At 37.8% G+C, this 20,142-nt stretch overlaps 9 protein-coding genes across 9 annotated transcripts; 6 read left to right on the forward strand and 3 right to left on the reverse strand.

Moving 5' to 3' along the window:
• Positions 1–243: 243 nt before the first annotated feature.
• Positions 244–978, reverse strand: scl1 (20S proteasome complex subunit alpha 1; the record flags this gene model as incomplete). Its single annotated transcript, XM_056180233.1, has 1 exon — positions 244–978. One exon carries the CDS (start codon positions 976–978, stop codon positions 244–246), a length of 735 nt encoding a protein of 244 aa, XP_056036533.1.
• Positions 979–2,405: 1,427 nt separating this feature from the next.
• On the forward strand, positions 2,406–3,599 carry pex16 (Pex16 family peroxisome import protein Pex16; the record flags this gene model as incomplete). The annotated part of the gene is made up of 4 exons (XM_056180234.1): positions 2,406–2,550; positions 2,591–2,855; positions 2,892–3,449; positions 3,488–3,599. The coding sequence occupies 4 exons, from the start codon at positions 2,406–2,408 to the stop codon at positions 3,597–3,599; spliced, it is 1,080 nt and encodes a 359-aa protein (XP_056036534.1).
• Positions 3,600–4,300: 701 nt separating this feature from the next.
• Positions 4,301–5,725, forward strand: orc5 (origin recognition complex subunit Orc5; the record flags this gene model as incomplete). The annotated part of the gene is made up of 2 exons (XM_056180235.1): positions 4,301–4,657; positions 4,706–5,725. 2 exons carry the CDS (start codon positions 4,301–4,303, stop codon positions 5,723–5,725), a joined length of 1,377 nt encoding a protein of 458 aa, XP_056036531.1.
• A 658-nt stretch (positions 5,726–6,383) lies between these two features.
• Positions 6,384–7,712, reverse strand: sds23 (serine/threonine protein phosphatase PP2A inhibitor Sds23/Moc1; the record flags this gene model as incomplete). The annotated part of the gene is made up of 3 exons (XM_056180236.1): positions 6,384–6,901; positions 6,960–7,041; positions 7,092–7,712. The coding sequence occupies 3 exons, from the start codon at positions 7,710–7,712 to the stop codon at positions 6,384–6,386; spliced, it is 1,221 nt and encodes a 406-aa protein (XP_056036532.1).
• Positions 7,713–9,618: 1,906 nt separating this feature from the next.
• On the forward strand, positions 9,619–11,898 carry gap1 (Ras GAP Gap1; the record flags this gene model as incomplete). Its single annotated transcript, XM_056180237.1, has 1 exon — positions 9,619–11,898. One exon carries the CDS (start codon positions 9,619–9,621, stop codon positions 11,896–11,898), a length of 2,280 nt encoding a protein of 759 aa, XP_056036537.1.
• A 278-nt stretch (positions 11,899–12,176) lies between these two features.
• cct6 (chaperonin-containing T-complex zeta subunit Cct6) lies at positions 12,177–13,993 on the reverse strand (the record flags this gene model as incomplete). Its single annotated transcript, XM_056180238.1, has 4 exons — positions 12,177–13,589; positions 13,703–13,766; positions 13,812–13,885; positions 13,937–13,993. 4 exons carry the CDS (start codon positions 13,991–13,993, stop codon positions 12,177–12,179), a joined length of 1,608 nt encoding a protein of 535 aa, XP_056036538.1.
• A 290-nt stretch (positions 13,994–14,283) lies between these two features.
• On the forward strand, positions 14,284–15,795 carry nop56 (U3 snoRNP protein Nop56; the record flags this gene model as incomplete). The annotated part of the gene is made up of 1 exon (XM_056180239.1): positions 14,284–15,795. The coding sequence occupies one exon, from the start codon at positions 14,284–14,286 to the stop codon at positions 15,793–15,795; it is 1,512 nt and encodes a 503-aa protein (XP_056036535.1).
• Positions 15,796–16,259: 464 nt separating this feature from the next.
• On the forward strand, positions 16,260–17,867 carry int6 (translation initiation factor eIF3e; the record flags this gene model as incomplete). Its single annotated transcript, XM_056180240.1, has 3 exons — positions 16,260–16,293; positions 16,344–17,668; positions 17,727–17,867. 3 exons carry the CDS (start codon positions 16,260–16,262, stop codon positions 17,865–17,867), a joined length of 1,500 nt encoding a protein of 499 aa, XP_056036536.1.
• Positions 17,868–18,545: 678 nt separating this feature from the next.
• oss1 (sterol transfer protein Oss1) lies at positions 18,546–20,138 on the forward strand (the record flags this gene model as incomplete). Its single annotated transcript, XM_056180241.1, has 1 exon — positions 18,546–20,138. One exon carries the CDS (start codon positions 18,546–18,548, stop codon positions 20,136–20,138), a length of 1,593 nt encoding a protein of 530 aa, XP_056036525.1.
• Positions 20,139–20,142: the final 4 nt, after the last annotated feature.

The following is a 20,142-nucleotide window of genomic DNA, read 5'->3' on the forward strand; positions in this document are numbered from 1 at the left end:
AGAAACCGTATATAGGATGTACACAACTATATTTAATAAAATGAAAAAAGGTTTATTGGTCTAGAATGATTTATTGTTGCACGACAACTTTCATCACAGTAATATCATGAAGGCATGGAAATAAACACGTACGTAGCGGATTAGCAACACCGAAATTGGTATAATAAAACACACATACACAAGGCAAAATCGCTAAGGAAAAGAATGTAAATAATATCTAAGATTTTCCATACGAAACTCACATCAATCCTTTTCGGCAATACTTTGCAAATGTGCATCAATTTCATCGACAGATAACAGTCTGAAAGGTTTGTTCTCCTCTACCACACCAATCTGTAATTCAGTAGCCTTAAAGTCTGTACTCAGGCTGCTCATTAACGATTGAATACCGGTTTCGACAGTTTCAGTCAAATTTGGTGGAACACCATTTTTTTTGTATCGCTTTTCCAACCAATTCATAGTTTCAGTTTGCTTAGTACCAGCACTTGTAGCTTTGTAACCGATATAAAAGCCGGCGGGATCTAATTTGTAGAGGGAAGGTCCAAACTCATCGTCAACAGAGACAAGAGTCATAGCAACTCCTAGAGGTCTCATGGATGCACGTTGGGTAGAAACTTGTGCAATATTAGCCATACGCTTAGCTAAAACGTCACAAGGCATAGGATAGCCATTTTTGTATTCAAACTCGGCTGCTTCGCTACGAGCTCTGGAAACTTGAGCTCGGGCATCAGCAATAGAGCCTGTCATTACACAACCAATTCCTTTAGTAATAGGAAAAACATGGTTGACAGTTGAAGCATCAATTAGCTTGTCTGGAATCTTTTTTTGAGAAATTACACATCCACTGTTTTGACCTGTTATGCCAACGGAGGTGATTCCTGCCAAATTAAAAGCTTTGAAAGCATACTCTACTTGAAAGAGACGTCCTTCAGGAGAAAAAACCGTAATCGTCCTGTCGAATCCACGAGCTTGAGACATTTTGGTAGTTGGTTGAGGGTACCTATGAGCACTGACAAGAAAGAACACTGCGCTCTTCTCTGGGACATACCGAGGTTGAAGGAGGTGTTTACAAAATGAAGGAACTTGTCTTATATTTTGTTAAATTTATAGTATGATAATAAGGTATAAACAATAAAGCAGAAAATTCATTTGACTTTGTATCCAAAGTGGAAATTTTCAATGCTTAGCTTTTATTCAGTAATTACTTATGTAGCTTTATCCATATTTGCTTTTGGAATTTGTTGAATGAATCTTCATTTTCCGATTGCTACTTTTTTATGGCTTACATTATTTCGTCGTTTGTACATCTCGTTACCATTATATTATTATAGGATGCAACCTTTTCGTATAATATTGGTCGCGCTCAGGTACCCTCGTAAGTAACATAAGGTAAACAAAATAATCAGTGAAATTCAAACATTTCAAGTTTTGTGACTACAATGGTATTTCTGCATTTTTAAGTAAACCATTTTTAGTATTTTTTGAGATTGAGCCGGGCGATATACACTCTGATCTGCATGGTACAGTGCGCATATCAACAATCGTACGTTCAAATGAAATTGTGCAGCTAACTAACTTGAGATCTTTCCTCGAAAAATCTAATTATTTAGCAATCGCTATTCAAGAAAAGGTAAATAGAAAGCCTATTCATTTCCTTGATTGAATTGAACTGGAATCTATCTAGAACGTTTCATCTTAAGTCTCTTAGGAAGCATAAGCATTAAGAACAGATTCATTTAAAACCAAGGTAAAAGTATGGAATTTTAAAGCTACAAACAAACAAGAATATATGTGTTCGTTACCTAAAAGAATGGTTAGGAATCAAAGAACCTGTTGTTAGGGAAACTGTTTTAATTTCATTTATTTTTCTTTTCATTTGCTTGTTTTATGAACTTAATTGCTCGTGTATTTATCCAAAGAAATGGCCTTCTACATGGAAAAGAGTACTAGTTTCTTGCTGTTCGAGTAGTATTTATGACAAATTAGTGTTTAACAGTTGCATATTCCAGCCAAAAATATTATTCAATTTTGTAACAAATTTAACTTCTCTTCATGCAATCAATTAACCTTTTTTTTTTTTTCTGAGTGCACACTCACATACATTCGCCATTCCATCAAATGACCTCGAGCCTTGGAGCTCTTGGAACAAATTCTTACATAATTTTACGAAAATTAAAAGTTTTTAAAAATTTATAAGAGTACTGTACAACAGACAGTCTACCGTCCTTCACTTGATATATACTTAGGGCAGTACATAGACTCAGTACACCGAAAAGAAAAGTACCATATAAAGCCCTATTCAAATCCTTTGGGAAACTTGGGTTTCCTATCCTTCATGACTGATAAATTTTGAATTTATTGAGTAGTTTATATATACGAAAAAGGCGTTCTAATTTCACACCAGTATGAATGTCTTAAATGTTTACGAAAAGCATATTCTAGCAGATGAACGCTCCTTTACTCGAGTCTCAGAAATCGAGAAGATACTAAAGTACTTGGCATATTTTCTTCCAACCGAATTTCGCACTAATGAATTAAGTTCCCAAACGAGTACGTTGAGTAAATAATCCATTTTAGCTAACGTTTCAAGTTGCTTCTGTTTTATTAATACTGCAGCAGTTCCATACAAACCTTTTGTATCGAAAAATCTCAGAATTGCCCGAACACGAACAAACATTACTGAAGAGCGAGAGGACATTGTTCATAGAACATTTCAACAAAAATAGCACTTTTTTCCAAAAAAGTTCTCAATTACTGTTCTTAATTGATAGTTTGTCCCTCCCATCAGAAATTTTGACTGCCAAGCTTTACCCGTCGCATCAATATGATACTGTTCTCAGCGTTGAATCACTCAAGTAAGATATAATTGCTTATTTGTCATTAACATTTAGGTTATTACTTCGCTTGCACTTGATGTACCAAACAGGTGGGTACTTGCCTTTCAAAAATCCTCTCTTGACCAGAGATTTTAATGCGAAAGACTTTATCAACATTTATGCAACATACAAAGATCCAAACAACTACATTACTCTGAAGAAGACTGGAAAGAGAGTACCCAGATTGCACTCTGTCCCTTCAAGCTTTCAACAGCTAAATCAGAGTACTCCGAAACTACACAATCTCCTTTTACAAAGTACCTCATTTCAGCCTTTAGGATTGTTACGTATTATCTCCAATCTCTTACGGGTTTTTCGTCCATTTGTATATATGCTTTTGACATGGCATTGGAAACGCACACAGCTCAGCGGTAAATCTTCTCGTAGGCCATGGCTCCCTTGGATTTTGAGTTTTATTATGGAGGTTGCTTCAATTTACCTGAATTCAAAAGATTCCGATAAATCGAGTAAGTCTTTGCCCATGCGAGTCGAAGCATGGTCCAATCAATCAGCATTTAGAGACTATTTAGTATGGTCACTCACTCATGGAAGATTTTTTGATGAATTCACTAGGTATGTTTCCTTCCACTGACAAAGACTAATTTATATAGACAATGGCTTGAATGTGCAGTGCGTTGGGTTGCACCTATTCCTTTCGTTGGACGCTTATTTAATGTTTATTTCAACGAAAGTAACTACAGGTTGGAAAACTATGCTTCTTGAGGTAATAATAGACAGGCAACTTTTTATGTCGATTTACTGAAAGCAACTAAGGCAATAATCTTATAATACTTTGTTCCTTCACAGTGGTGAGAAAAAATATCTTTAGCATGATTTTTGATTATTTTAAAGCCTCATGGCAGTACTTCGCTCGTTTTTACATGCTGACATCGAGGACTAGTACAAATCTTTTTGTTATTCTGTATGAAAATAGAGATCTGTGACTGAAAATGTTTTAAGTTACACAAAATTGCGGGTTTACTAGTGTCAAGGCAGAATATTCATGAAACGAATGATATAAGAAAAGTCTTGATTGTTGAATGGTCTTCTATTGATGGTTAGTATTTAGTACCTCAAGCCCTTCGGCAGGCTTTGTGGATTCGAATACCAACTGCTTTTTGTATATATTTTGGATAGATTGCCAATACTCACTGAAATCATAATCAATCGACAACTCTTACATATTGACTATACCATTGATTCTCGTATAGACTGTGTCAAGTTCCGTTATTTCAAATTTTTTATTATTTTGCTAATTGATACACCATGAAAATAAAATATATAAAGTAATAGTTAACAAAATGCAAAGTCTTTCAATTCATTCCGATTAGTCTTCAGAATGTCCAAACATTTCGATTGAGTTTACCACTTCATATTCTCTATTTTTTCGAAATACCTCTTAGTACATTAGCCTTCTCGAACGAATGAAGACGAACGAACTTGAAGATAAATTAAGAGAATGCGTATATTGTAGAGACGAACAAATCGACAAGCTTGTTTCGTTGCTTTTCAATGATGATTGTAACGTCCCTTCTTTAATTCTTTACGGGGTATCAAGTACTGGTAAATCGTATCTGTTGAACCAAGCCTTAAACTTATCCAATAAAGAAGTTATTTGGATTAATTTAAAGACATGTTTCACAACGCCCTTATTGCTTTACAGGATACTTACACACGCGGGCGTTGACCAAGACCTTGCATACAAAAAGGGAACCCATATTAGTGGGTTCTTACATCTATTACATATAAATATTTCAAAAACTGAAAAGCATGTTTACCTTGTAAGACGACGAAGTACCTTGAGTTCACAATACTAACTGCAACCGCAGGTTTTAGACCAAATAGATCAGTTTCCAGAGATATCGCCGATACTTTTTTCTATGTTTGCTGATTTAGCACTTAATACAAATCTTTCTAATCTTTCGGTGATTTTTACTCTTTCAACACATCCTGCACAATATATGGGTACACTTGCTGTACCTATCGTCTTTTTCCCGCAATATATGAAAGATGAGATATTAGAAATTTGTCAAAATACGCCTCCTGTTTTGGATTTTATCGATGAGACAGGCGAAGAAACATTCGAGGATGAAATAGAATTAAGTGTTTGGATGCAGTATTGTGGGTTCCTATGGAATGTATTTGGCTCCCATTGCCTTAATAACTATCAAGCTTTTCGAGATGTGGTAGATCTACATTGGCCTCAATTTGTGCAGCCCATTGTCAAGGGAAATGTTCATCCCGCTGACTATGCGCAGCTTCATAAGCTAGCAAAGCATGCTTTAACTTCAGATTTGACGATTAGCCGTCGTCTGCACATTATTGAACCCACAAAGATTAAATATATGCACGATGCCAAATCCGTCGATCTGCCTCTCTTGACCAAATATCTTTTAATATCTGCTTTCCTTGCATCATATAATCCCAGTCGCCTAGATGCTCAATTCTTTTCTCATGGTAAAGGTTCTAAACAGCGTGGAAGGAAGCGGAAAAATACATCGAACCAAAGCTTAGAATCGGCAAAAGGCGCAAAGAATGGTACCAGCAGGACGAAATCCACAGCAAAGCTATCACAACTAACGCTGGGACCTAAAGCTTTTGAACTTGAGCGTCTTTTTGCGATTTATTATGCGATATGCCCGAATGGAAGGCACGTTTTATCGGCAGACGTCTTTAATCAAATTACCAGTCTAGCCTCATTGAAAATGTTGCTGCCAGCTCATAAGGGCTCATTACGTTCCTTGGACAGTCCAAGATTCAAAGTCAATGTATCAAGGGAATTCGTTATCAAAATTTCAAAATCAGTGGGTTTTCCATTGGAAAGCTATTTAGCAGATGAGCCTGTTTGACGATCTTGTGTTTGTTACTGCACAGATCCATAGATTTACCCTGATTTATATTTATTAAAGTTCATGCAATTTACGAAAATACTGTTATTAAATAGAGAAAAAACGCATTAGTTTAGATTTAGGTACAAAATTACGTTTTAGATAAAATACGGTTCTATTTGTATAATTACTATTTTCAGTCTCAATTACTATTCAAAGGTAACGTTATAGATCGAGTCTAACTGTTGATATCTTTTTGATCATTTTTTCGACTAAAGTCATACACATATATATACCGACGTTACTTTCTCAGACCTACCAATATTGACAACAACAAAAAAAACCAAACTAGTGGCCTAGAAGAAATTGATATCGGATAAATTTTCTCTTCGGTCTAAAACTTCAACCACAGGAAACAATCCATTAGTAGTAATTATATATAGAAAATCCAATGATCAACATCAAAAACATTAGTTGTATAATTTTCAAAAGGATAAAGCACTGACTTAAAAAGCCAAAATAAAAACGATCACTTCACCCAGCATAGGTTATTAGTATCAGATCAAAACCATCATAAATATGGAAACATGAGTCACGTTGGGAAACAATAAAAGGTAAGACCAGAAATGAAGCCCTCCATTTGGAAGAGGAAATAAGTTAGACAAAATATTCATGCAATTCACCGACGCATATTGATATCACCACTTGCCTTACTATGGCTTCGATGACTGCTTGTACTGCCACGACGTCCGTGTCGATGAGTAGAAGCTGGAGGAGGAATCAAGGTACCTTTCATATGCGCATACAACACGGAAATGATGTCTGTTAAACTAACAACCCCAAGTAGCTGGTTCACCTTCACACCTCCACTAGAGCTAGTGAAATGAGAATTGTTTTTAGGGGAGGGAGGACAAGAAGGTGATTGTACAAGCCACAAACGATGGCATTGTGTAGCAACTAATTTAGCCAATGTGAAGGCAAAAGTGGATGATTCGTAAATATTAAAAGCAGGAGCACTGTCTTTGCCGGCACGGATGCCTTGTTCACTTTTAATAACACTCAAGAAATGGGCACATGATTTATTGAGGAGGTATACAGAGGAAGACCGTGTAACATACTTGACGTCGACCAAAGATATATTTCCTAGTAAGCGGAACTGAGAATCCACAACAGCAAGCGAACCGATACCTGTTTGGTCTAAAATATATGTGAGTAAAAGGTGGAAAGCAGGAAAGAAAAGGTAAAAAGTACATACTCATTTGGCGTAATGCAAGGGCAACTTTTTCATCCCCTGAGATGCAAGTAATATCACAACTACCGATATCCAAGGAATGAATCTTCAAAAAGTTAGTCAACGACTTGGTTCGTTTAAGTGTAAAAAGCTTACCGTTCTAGCCATAAGGGGCTCTAAGTCTGGGAATGCACGAATATTATTCCAAAGGAAACGGATGATCGATCTTTGAGATGCCATGAAACTTAGATCGCCATTTTCATTTGTGACAGCAACACGACGAATACCGCTAGCTAAAGTCTTTGCCAACTCTCCAAGAGTAGTTGTGTGTGGAATAGTCATAAATACGTCTTTGTTTTTTCCAAGGAGAGAAACCTCGTACGCGGTAACCACATTTCCAGCACGAACCTTCTCAGTAAGTTCTTTGTATCTATCATCATTGAAGTCATCAAAACCCACAACCATTAGCAAAAAAGCATTTAAATCCGCATAGTCAAACGTAGTAACGATTTCGTTACTTCCCTTAGCGGCAAGAATGGGAAGTGCACTGAGTTCACGATCAATGAGAATTGAACTTGCCTCTTCCATGGACATTTCTGGGTCAATCAAAGCAATTTCGTTATCATGAAGAAAGGTAACTGGTAAGTCTTGCCATGATTTTGATGGGAGGCCTTGTGGAACAGGAAACTGAGCCAAAAATTCAGACACAGAATTGACGCCAAATGATTGACGCCCTGAGCTTGGTAAAGACTCTGCTGATTGAGGTGACAAAGGCATTCTGTATATTGTATATTTGTAAGTAGATGTAAACAAAAAAAGGGCTCAAAACGTACGGTGTCGTGCGTTTGTCAAGACCAGTAAGAATATGGTTCTTGGATAGCGTCGCAGCATGCAGTGACGGAGATGCCTAGTGATACAATACGAAGAGTCGCATATTAGAATACACAACTTATATTCGTATTTAATAAAAAATATTGTATAGTACAAGTTTTGTATATAATCTTTTGGCTTTTGCTTGTGGTTTTTGACAGTAAACATTCAGAATTTACGTAGAGTCAAAAGAGGTGAGAATTACATTCTTCCAAGAAAAAGGTAAACAAAGAATGATGTGTTTTCAACGAAAGTTCTTCCTTTGTTCATTCTTTTTAAATTTTCGTGAATTTATTGGAGATTGGTAAGGTCTAGTGGGTATTCCTCCCTTTGGTCTACGATCATGTGAACAACATGAAAGATTTTTTCACTTTGACATACGATGGATCATGTTGTTGTATTTTTTTTTCCTTTTTTTTTTTTAGGAACGAGCGTTTTCGTTATGCTTGTGCAATGGTAAGCTTGCGCCAAGTGGAACATTTCTCAATCTATTCATTGTATAGATGATATCCAGAAAGCGTCCATGAGCAACCACTTTGTTCTTCTTTCGATGCTACCTGATTCCCACCTACAAGGGCGCATGGTTTTCAATAGTTCTTGAATTAATTCACATAAAAAAACACGAAATCTTTCTTATAACAGTAGCTCTTTTTGATTTCTTCTTTTTCTCAATTCTTTTTTTTTTTTTTTCTTCTATCCCAAACAAACCTTCTATGATACCTAATTTTTGTTGTTTGCCCAAGTAGCGATGTAACTCGATTTTTTTGAAAGTAACATAGGTCATCGAAAAAAATTCAGGTAACATTGTTATGCAACGTTTACCGAACGACAAGACGTAAACAAATAAACAAAAGAAAAAGACCATCTTTGAGAAAATTGATTAAAAAACTAAAAGAACAGTAGAGACGCGATTTTCATTTTACAGATAACTTTTTTTTATGAGTTTGTAAGTAAAGTTTTTGTTCTTTTCCAATACTGTATATGAAAACTGTTTGCTATGGGGTTGAAGAAATACCAATGCATAGCATAGTTTAGATTGCGGGCTTTCTCGCTTTCACATTTGGTCATGTGTTTTCTTTGGTTTTTTTTTTTTCCTTTTCTAGTTCATATAAAATTCTATTTATTATGAATTTCTTCTCAAGCGCATCGTTTACAAGCTATAAAATTAGAAAATGAAAACAACTTCTTCCCACTTCTTCGATATTTCTCAAAAATTTATATATTCTTTTATTTTTCTCGGTAAATTCAATATCTACCTTTGTTCTTCCTCACGTCTCCTTTGAGGTTTTGAAGCCATGCTTGGTACCGTCTACCGACGACCCTTTCACCTTTAGCCATTCACTTCGTTCTTTGGGCACCGGCTGAAACGGGGATACTTTGTATCCGTTTCCATATTACAAAAGGAAATAGAAAATTTATTTACCTTTTTTCCCTTTGTTCTTTCTCACAAATTTTGTTTTTTGCATTCCCAGTACCCTAAAAGACGTTTTCTAAGTTGATCTGTTGCTTCTTTCCCTCGCATCCTTTTTTCTCTTGAACTTTTTATTTTCTATTTTTTGGCAGCATTTTTTATTTTTCTTTACATTTATATCTATACCGGTTTTTGCCTCTTCATACGTTCTTTACCTACTTTTCTGTTCGGGATCACATTCTTTTCAGTTTGTCTTTCGTTTATTCTATATTCATTTCCCTCTTTTTTACTATCAATATCAACGCTCTTTGGGGTTAATCAAGAGAAACCTGATATCTTATTCTATTGCCAAAATTAATAATTTAGACTGTCATTTATTTTTGTTTTTGTTTTTACCAATCAATGAACTCGGCTTTAGAGCGCTCTGGTACTTTAAAGAACCGCCTTTCGGTTTTGCGACATCGTCAGAGTACATCTACCCTCTATACCATAGATTTAGATAGTGGAACGGAATTTGAGGATGATTTTTACAAGCTGGATCGCGAGTTACAAGAACTCAAGCAGAAAATCTCTATACAGTCCAAGCGAAACTTCGTTCTTGAAAAAGATGTTCGCTTTTTAGACTCTAGAATCGCCTTATTGATTCAGAACCGTATGGCCCAAGAAGAACAAAACGAGTTTGCAAAGCGTCTGAGCGGTTCTTACAACGAAGTGAGGGGTGACTTTCCCGATGATCAAAAGATTCAATTGTACGGATCCCTATTCTTTCTTCTTCAGTCAGAGCCTTCATACGTTGCTAGTTTAGTTCGTCGTGTCAAACTATCTAATATGGATGCTCTTCTGCAAATAGTCATGTTTAATATTTACGGAAATCAATATGAAAGCAGAGAGGAACATCTTCTCCTTTCCTTATTTCAAATGGTTCTTACTAGCGAATTTGAGGCTACTTCAGATGTCACGTCCTTACTCCGTGCAAATACTCCTGTCTCTCGAATGATGACAACTTATACCCGTCGAGGTCCCGGTCAAGCATATCTACGAAGTATATTATACCAGATTATTAACGAGGTTGCTGCTGACGATTCAAAGTCATTACAGATCAATCCGCTTCAAGTTTATCAACAGCTTGTCGATAATGCAACCTTACCTGTCGATGATGTTACTGGGTTGACTACGGAGGAGATCGCTGATATACCCATAATTAAAGACACAATCACTGAACGTTCGTCCGAGTTGATACAGATAACTCAAAAATTCCTCCAATCTATCTTAAGAAGCTTGGACGTGGTTCCCTACGGTATTCGTTGGATCTGCAAATTGATTCGGTCTTTAATTAATCGCTTTTTTCCCAAGGTACCAGATAGTACTATTTGTTCCTTGATTGGCGGTTTCTTTTTTCTGCGTTTCATAAATCCAGCTATTATTTCCCCTCAAACCTCCATGCTGTTGGAAAGTAATCCGTCAGACAATGTTCGAAAAACTCTGGCTGCAATCGCAAAGATCATTCAGAGTGTAGCTAATGGGACAAGTGCCTCTAAAAGTCAGTCACCAATGTTTGAGCCTTTTTTGAGATCATATGAGAGTAAAGTCCTTAATTTTCTCCAAAAGTTAGGTGATGTTGATGACTTTTACGACGCTCTCGAGTTGGATCAGTACGTTGCCTTGTCTAAAAAGAGCCTGAATCTTGAAATAACGGTTAACGAAATTTACTTGACTCATAAAATAATACTGGAGAATTTACCATATATACCTGATCCAAATTCGCACATTCATACCTTGATGGACGAGCTTGGTGAGGCTCGCGAACCAGTTCCTCAATTTGATAATTGGCTGGTGTCTATTCAGTTATATAATAGATGGGAATCTTCAATCCCAGATTTATCAAGGAAATTGAAGGTCACGCGTGAAGACATCTTGTTTGATGATGCTAAAACATTATTTTTGCAATTACTTCGACTTTTCCCTAATGGTCACCCTGTAACAAAATTACCCTTGCAACTTCGGAAAATAGCTGATGCAGTATCTAACTTTAGAAATAGTTCTTTGATAAGAAAGGGTTTAAAAGCAATTCAACTTTTGGAACGATTGTCAGATTTGGGTCTTGTCTACAAGGAGAATAATTATGAACCTTTAGCTTCCGAGGTTGAAAAGGAGTATCTCAGTTTTGATAAAATTATTCGAAGAATACAGGTTGAACGAGATGCACTAAAGGACGTTCATAAAGCTATATGCGACCACAATGAATATTTACGAATGCAATTGGAGATCTATGCTAGCTATTTGGCCAATGCCAGATACCAAATGTCTGGGTCTAATGGTGAATCCAAAAAGCTAGCTCGCGGTGTCGGCGTAATTGGGATCAAACCGAAACACAACAAGACCAATGAAGTCGTCCGATTTTCGGCACTTCAAATGAAAAAAGAGCTAATTTTATTGGATTTTTCATTCACAAATGCAGATCCAGCGAATGTCTATTTTACGTTTTCTAGGTTGCAAGACGGAAACTTTCAAATTTCCATATACGAAGGCGGTTATCCACGACCTTTAATTGATTTGCAAGTTACTTTAGAACATGTGAGTCAAAAGAGATATGCTGATAATTCTGTTTTGGACATAAAAAGCGTTAAGTTTGAAGCCAATAAGCTTTATCATCTTCTTGAACAGGTATTTTTGAGACGATAATGGTCTGTTTATTCAAAAAGCCCAGCGCGTAATATATATACATAATCTTGCTAATATTGGGCTTTTTGTTATCTGTTTCTTTTAGTATATTTTATTGTTATTTATTGCTTAATAGAAAGCATCGCTGGATTATTTTGGTTTTATTGAATATAACTACTTATAATATAGTTTAAACAATTCTCATACACTACTTATCGTTTTTAGTCTTAAGAGGCCCATGTGCTATTAAAAATAACATTCAAAATAATCAACGTCAATCCCTTTTTTCTTTATTCTCTTTACTCAGGGGGTCCTTCCTTCAAACTGCTTCGGCCAGCACGAAGAATTTGGTCCACGCTAATTAAATTGCTGGCAATAACGGTAGCAGAATGCAACATATGACGAACGACTCTATAGTTATCGTAGATTCCTTCTATTTCAGGATCGAATGGCAAACCCGTTCGAATATCAAGTCCAACCTTATATCCTTCCATAGCTTCTTCTTGTAAAGCTACAATAGCATCTTGGATATCGTAACTCGAGTTGGCAGCCAAAGTCTTTGGTATAACTAAAAGGGCATCAGCAAAAGCATAAACACCCATTTTAGCTTTTCCTTTTACTTCTTCTTGAGCAAATTTATTACGAAGATGACCAGCACAAGCAATTTCGAAAGCACCGGCACCAGCGACCAAGCTATTATCCTCTAAAGCGTTTTTGACAGCGCGAAGACCGTCTCTGGTAGCTTCTTGAATTTGCTTGATCGTATAGTCATTGGGTCCGTGAATAAGAATCGTGACACTTTTAGGTTCCTTGACGTCTTCGACAAAAGTAAACTTCTCTTCACCCATGGTTTGTTCGTATACAGAACCAGCCCAGCCGAGGACTTCAGGGGTAAGATCATCGACACTGTTTTGAGCAACACCGCCGCAAACCAATTGTAAACGCTCCATATTACGACGCTTGGCACGTCGTAAAGCCATAATACCATTCTTTGCCAACACATCCAAAGAAAGAGGATCAATACCCTTCTGATTGATAACTACAAAGTTGGAAGTAGGATCTCTTTCACAAACTTCCTTCTTAAGTTCAACAATTTTACGAAGTTTCTGATCGACGAAGTTTCTTTCACTTTCAACCAAACGTTCTCTCTGCTCAGGGGTACTATAGAAGAAACCAGAGTTGATTTCACTCTTTTCATACTCCAAAGAAACATTCAAAGTTAAAACAAAAGCATTCTTCACCTGCTTGGGCATATCAGGATGACGGGCTCCGTGATCTAAAAGAAGGCCTTTAATTATTTTGCTGTCAGAAGATGAACGGTTCTGCATTTTCATGATTTCGACCATGTGGAGATCAATCGACTCATTTTCTTTCCGTATAGCTAATACAGAATCTACAACTGCAGGAGCCAAGGTCTCCACAACCTTGGAAGATATCTTTGTGCTCAATGATGTCTTGGCGACGTTCAGCAAAACCTCACGGTCAATTTCAAACTTGGTTTTGAAGTTTTCCAAGAACTTCAAGGATTCTATTTTGGCAAGGTCAAAACCATCACTAATTAAAGATGGATGAAGACCTTCACGAATATACAACTCAGACTGTTTAAGAAGCTCACCGACGAGAAGACAGACAGATGTTGTGCCATCTCCAGTGACTTCATCCTGAGCAGTAGCTGCTTTAGCAATGCAAGAAGCAGTGGGGTTTTGAATTTGCTAGACAGTGTTAAGATACAATCTCTGTTTGGAAACCGAACGCTAGTCAAGCCATTTAAGCTAAACAACTAAATAAACCTAACAGCGCTCCAATTCATTTTTTATTTCCTTACCATTTCTGAAAGAAGTACTTTTCCATCCTTAGTAAGTTTAATTCCACCAGCACCATCAACCAGCCTGAGAAATCTGTTAGTAAAACTACACTTAAAAAAAGTTCCATACATTTTGGTGGTACCAGTAGGACCCAGGTTGCTTCTTAATACATCTTGAAGACCTACTGCAGCGGAAATATTGACCTAACTCTGTCTTAGCAAACGCGCTACTCTGATAAATACCAAATCTCTTACCTGCAACGCTTGTGAGCGCTGAATGGACTCTGCTTTAGGATTCAGTAACGATAACATTGATTTTTTGATATCCCTTCGAGAGTTTTGTTGTAGGAGAGGATGCTTGCGTCTTTAATTGAATGCGTTGATGAATAACGAGTTGTTGCTATTTAGTGTTATGCAGTGGTAGGAACTGGAGTTTTATGTATGTTAAAATGTATTAGGATGTACTTTTTTACGACGGTAATATATTTTACGGCGGTAAAATAGGGGCGAGTATGCCTTAGCACTAGGGGCAGACAAATTTTATCCATAGCACCTACATTCAGGACTGGTTGCGGCATCAAGTTGCAAACAAGTGGAAAAAAATGGTCGACTACTTGTTGTATGAATCCGCAACGGGTTATTCCCTCTTTGACGTAGTTGGAGCGGAAGAAGTCGCTGGTAAAACTAAGGAAGTACAGCTTTCTCTTCAGGACCTCTCGAAATTCGGAAAGGTCGTGCAATTAAGAAGCTTTGTTCCTTTCAAAAATGCTGCACACGCCTTGGAAAATGCAAATGATGTTTCTGAAGGCATTTTGAACGAGTACTTGAAAGGCTTTTTGGAATTAAATTTGCCCAAGGCTTCGAAAAAGAAGAAAATTTCTTTGGGAGTTCAAGACAAGAATTTGGCTTCATCCATCAAGGGCGAACTCGAAGGTATTGAATGCGATACATCTGAACTTGCTCAAGATCTTTTGCGTGGTATCCGTTATCATGGCGACAAGATGTTGAAGCAACTTTCTGCTGGTGATTTTGAAAGAGCTCAGTTGGGTTTGGGTCACTCCTACTCTCGTGCCAAGGTAAAATTTAATGTCAATCGTAACGACAACATGATTATTCAAGCTATCGCTATCCTCGATCAATTGGACAAGGATGTTAATACATTCTCTATGCGTATGAAGGAATGGTATTCTTGGCATTTCCCCGAGTTGTCCAAAATTGTCGGTGACAACTACAAGTATGCTCTTGTTGCCAAATTCATTGGTGATAAGAATTCGGTGAACGACGAAATTTTGCATGATTTGGCTGCCCTTGTCGACGACGACAAGGATGTTGCTCAAAGCATCATTAGCTCTGCTCGTGTCTCCATGGGTCAAGACATCTCTGCCATCGATTTGGAAAACATCAGTGCATTTGCCGAACGTGTCATCAAGTTGAGTGAATATCGTAGACAGCTTCACAATTACTTAGTTCAAAAGATGAGCGTTGTTGCTCCTAACCTTGCTGAGTTGATTGGTGAAATGGTTGGTGCCAGATTGATTTCTCACGCTGGTAGTCTTACCAATCTTTCCAAGTGCCCTGCTTCTACCGTTCAAATTCTCGGTGCCGAAAAAGCTCTTTTCCGTGCTTTGAAGACTCGTGGTAACACTCCCAAGTATGGTATCATCTATCACTCTAGTTTCATTGGCAAGGCTGGCAGCAAAAACAAGGGTCGTATTTCCCGATTCCTTGCTAACAAATGCTCTATCGCCAGTCGTATTGATAATTTCAGTGATATTCCTTCCACTGCATTTGGTGAAGTCTTGCGTCGTCAAGTCGATGAGCGTCTAGGCTTCTATGATACCGGTGTTGCTCCTACCAGAAACAGCGTCGCCATGTCCGAAGCTTATGAGAAGGCTCTTTCCAACGTTAAGTTGGATGGTGACGAGGAAGACGCTGCTGAGGAGGAAGTGAAGGAGGATACCGACAAGAAGGACAAGAAGAGCAAGAAGGAAAAGAAAGAGAAGAAGGACAAGGGTGAAAAGAAGGAAAAGTCTAAGAAGAAGCGCTCTTCAGACGATGCTGACGAAGACTCCAAGAAGAGTAAGAAGAAAAAGAAGAGTCACAAGGAAGAATAAACCTGAGTTATTCTCTTCGCTTTTTTGTTATATTATTTGGATTTCAGTAGGGAGATTTAAAAATGCTTACGTTTTGAAAACTTTGCTTGTAATAAAAAATTTAAGCTCTTTCAGTAAAACTTTCCGTAGCAGTCGTAAATGTTTTGTTTGTAATAAGTAAGCGTGCTTTTGTAAGCTGTATATTTGAGGTTTAAGGTAGTACTGAAAAGTGAAATTGTAGGAATAATTCATCCAACGTTGATTCCATGAAAGCTCGGTTTTTAAGTAAAACGGTCTGAATGAATGGCCAACAAGTTCTATTATGTTTTAATAAAAATTAACTTATTTAGCTTTAAAAATTGGGAAAATTCAGCTAAAGATATTACTATGTTCTTCGATGAAGCTACTGTGAAGCCTTAGGTTGTTGGTGGCATTCGATCCTTCCTCCACCACCACACTACTGGTTTTTACTAGAAGTAGTAAAAATGAGTTCTGAAGTTAAAAGCGCAAGCTCTCTTGGTAAGAGAAATTAAAATTCTTTTTATATAAGTGAAACTAACCGTATATAGCGGCCAAATATGACTTGTCGCAAAAAATTATGCAGCATCTTGACCGCCATTTAATCTTTCCTTTGTTGGAGTTCTTGTCTTTGAGAAACACACATAATCCTAAGGAATTGTTACAGGCCAAGTATGACTTGCTTAAGGATACCAATATGACAGACTATGTCGCTAATTTGTGGACGGAGCTCCATGGCGGTCAAACAGATGAAGCTTTGGCAAATCAATTTGCTGAGAAGAGAAAGAGCGTTTTGGATGAGCTCTCCGAGCTAGAGGAGGAAGTCCAAGGAATTTTGGGTGTTTTGGAAAACCCAGATTTGATTGCTGCCCTCCGTCAAGACAAGGGCCAAAACTTGCAACATTTGCAAGAGCACTATAGTATTACTCCCGAAAGAATTGCTGTTTTGTACAAGTTCGCTCAGTTTCAATATAACTGTGGTAACTATGGTGGTGCTTCTGATTTGTTGTATCATTTCCGTGCATTCAGCAAGGATGCCGACTTGAATGCTTCTGCCACCTGGGGCAAATTTGCTTCTGAAATTTTGACTGTTGATTGGGATGGTGCTATGGAAGAGTTGGGTAAGCTTCGGGAAATGGTTGATTCTCGCAGCTTTAAAGATGCCGCTGTTCAATTAAAGGATCGTACCTGGTTATTACACTGGTCTTTATTCCCCTTGTTCAACCATGCCAATGGTTGTGATACTCTTTGTGATTTATTCTTTTACACACCATACCTGAATACTATTCAAACCTCATGCCCCTGGTTGTTGAGATATTTGGCGGTGGCTGTTGTTACCAACCAGAATAATGCTAATCAGAAGCCCCGTAATCCCAGACAATCTTATCAGCGCCGTATGCGTGATCTTATCCGCATCATTAACCAAGAGAGCTACGAGTATAGTGATCCTATAACTTCCTTTGTTTCTGCTTTATACTCTGAAGTTGATTTTGAAAAGGCCCAACGCTGCTTGAGAGAGTGCGAAGAAGTTTTGAAGACTGACTTTTTCCTTGTTTCTCTTTGTGACCACTTTATGGAAGCTGCTCGTAAGCTCTTAGCTGAAGCTTACTGCCGTATCCATAGTGTCATTAGTGTCGATGAGTTGGCCAACAAGTTGGAGATGGACAGCGCTCAGCTCATTCAACTTGTAGAAAACCAAAATAATGCTTCCAGCTCTACTGCCGCAGCTGCTTCTAGTCAAGCTAACCTGGATGAGTCAGATACTGCCTCTTCTACAGCTGGCGCTGGAGATATCATTCCAGAGACCGAGACTACAACGGAAGCTGAAGAGCCTGAACCCGAACCTCAATTTGGTTTCAAGGCAAAGATGGATGGGGTAAGTAAAAAGAAAGATATAGAAAACAAACTATGTTTAACTATGCTAACAATTATAGGAATCTATTATCATTGAGCATCCCAAGTATTCTGCTTTCCAGCAAATTATTGATCGCACAAAGTCTTTGGGATACGAAAGCCAAAATTTGGAGCAAACTCTTTCTCGGAGCATTGCTGATCTTAAGCTTCCTTCAGCTTAAGGAACATATGAAAACACGGTATTCTGTTGTACGGAATAGGACGTTAAAGATCTAAAGAAAGCTCTTTTTTTTTCAGGTTGGGTTGATTGGTCCTGCCAGTATAGTATGTAGCTTTGGTGTTTTATAAAAAAGAAAATAACGGAATTAATACAATTTTTGTTTAAGCCACCATAAACATGCGATGGAACACTTGTTTTTGGGAAACATATGTTCCAATTCTGACTTGCATCATTCCGAATAGAAATTTGATATTTTTCAATGCAAACAAAACTTGACAAACATATAAGATAGTAATATGTCGCCAATGACTTCAAATTTTGTTTCAAACTGGTACAAAGTACCTCTTTAAGCCTATGTTTTTACATAGATTATTTTATTCATTCTACCTAGCTGGTACTTAGTTTTACTGAAAAAAAGATTAGAAGAAAATAAGGAAAATTGTTGATAATGATTCGGTGACATCTTTTAACGCATTGGAAAGCATGATTACGGTACTCGATTTAGCGGGGACAAGGTATGACTTAAAGTTTTGTTTTTGCTTTGCATCTAGAAATCGTACACTTACTGACTGCCTTTACAAGCTTATCTTTCCTAAAGCCACAACACCTGATTGACATTGGAAGTGAAGAGGTTTAACCGTCATTAGAAATTGGCTGTAATTTGGAAACTTATAAGAAAATGTCGAAAGAAAGCCAACTCGAAATAAAGGAAAATCAGGATCCTAATGCAGGTTCTGAGGAACTAGTTGGTGAAGAGGGACAGGTGGAAGGATACCAGAAAGAGGAAGGAAAATTTAAGCTGGTTTTGTCGATTTTAAAACAGTGCATTGGAGTGAAAGACATTGCATCCTTACGTTTCAGCCTGCCAGCTCAACTTTTGGAACCAGTAGGAAATTTGGAGTACTGGAATTATGTAGATAGACCCGATTATTTTGCAACTATGGGTGATGATGATGATGATCTTGAGCGCATGCTGTCTGTTTTACGCTGGTGGTTCACAAAGGATTTAAGATTTATACGGGGTCGTGTAGTGAAACCGTACAATTCAGTTTTAGGGGAATTTTTTCGCTGCAAATGGGATGTGGAGCAGCCGTTAGTTCGTGAAGATCATACCATTGATCCTGAATCATCTCATCTTCCATTATACAAGACGGAATACACTGAATCGACAAAGTACCCAATAGGAACCGGGTACTACCGCCCTTCGACATCTCGATCACAATCGAGCAAAAGCATAATGGGGAAGAAGACAACGAAGAAGAGCTCGAAATATAACGTCTCCGACGAGAACGCTTCTGCTTCCGTTCCTAACTTGAACCAGGATTCCCTTACTTCATCGCTTTCAAATCTACAACCTCCAAGCTCTGCAAGTGCAAACGAACGTCACGAGTCCATGAACCCTTCCTCCGATTCCATGCGCTACAATGATATGCAATCCGGACTCAATCCTCCTCAAAAGCATCCCGTAGTATTCATGGCTGAGCAAACTTCCCATCATCCGGCCGTCAGCGCTTATATTGTTACATGTCCCTCCAAAGGAGTAGAAATTTTCGGTCAAGATCAAATTTCCGTTGGGTTTACTGGAACCTCTTTTAAAGTTTCCTCTGGGCACCTCAATAAAGGTGTCCATGTTCGTTTCAATCACCGAGACAATGAAGAATACCTATGCACACATCCTTCTGCTTCCGTTGGTGGAATCCTTCGAGGCAATTTGCATATTAATATGCAAGATTCAACATATATTACTTGTCCTAGAACCCGGATCAAAGCTATAATAACTTATGTAGAAGAACGCTGGCTTGGGAAACCAAAGAGCTTAGTGGAGGGTGTCGTTTTTCGCTATGACCCTGAAGATGACTGTTATGATACTATAAAATCAGTTCCCAATGATTGTATTTTGGCTACCCTCAAAGGAAACTGGAGAAACTGCATCTTCTACAACTACGCTGGTGATTCCGAATCGAAGATGCTAGTTGATTTGAATGAACTTGATTTAGTCCATAAGCGCTGTCCTCCTCTAAATAGACAATTTCCTTTTGAATCTCGCAAGATTTGGTATCCTGTTACTCAGAACATTGTTAGCAGGCGATACCCCCAAGCCACCAAGGCTAAGCAGGAAATAGAAGAACAACAAAGACAATCTTCTTCTATGCGTCAAGAATCGAGCACTGAATGGAAACCACGCTTTTTTATTCCAGACAATGAGAACGGCCATCCCATTTTAACAGAAGCTGGCAAAAATGTCCTTTTAGAAACTCTAGGTGAACACTGACTGA

This window comes from Schizosaccharomyces osmophilus, chromosome 1 (assembly GCF_027921745.1).
Source record: "Schizosaccharomyces osmophilus chromosome 1, complete sequence".
NCBI classification, from domain to species: domain Eukaryota; kingdom Fungi; phylum Ascomycota; class Schizosaccharomycetes; order Schizosaccharomycetales; family Schizosaccharomycetaceae; genus Schizosaccharomyces; species Schizosaccharomyces osmophilus.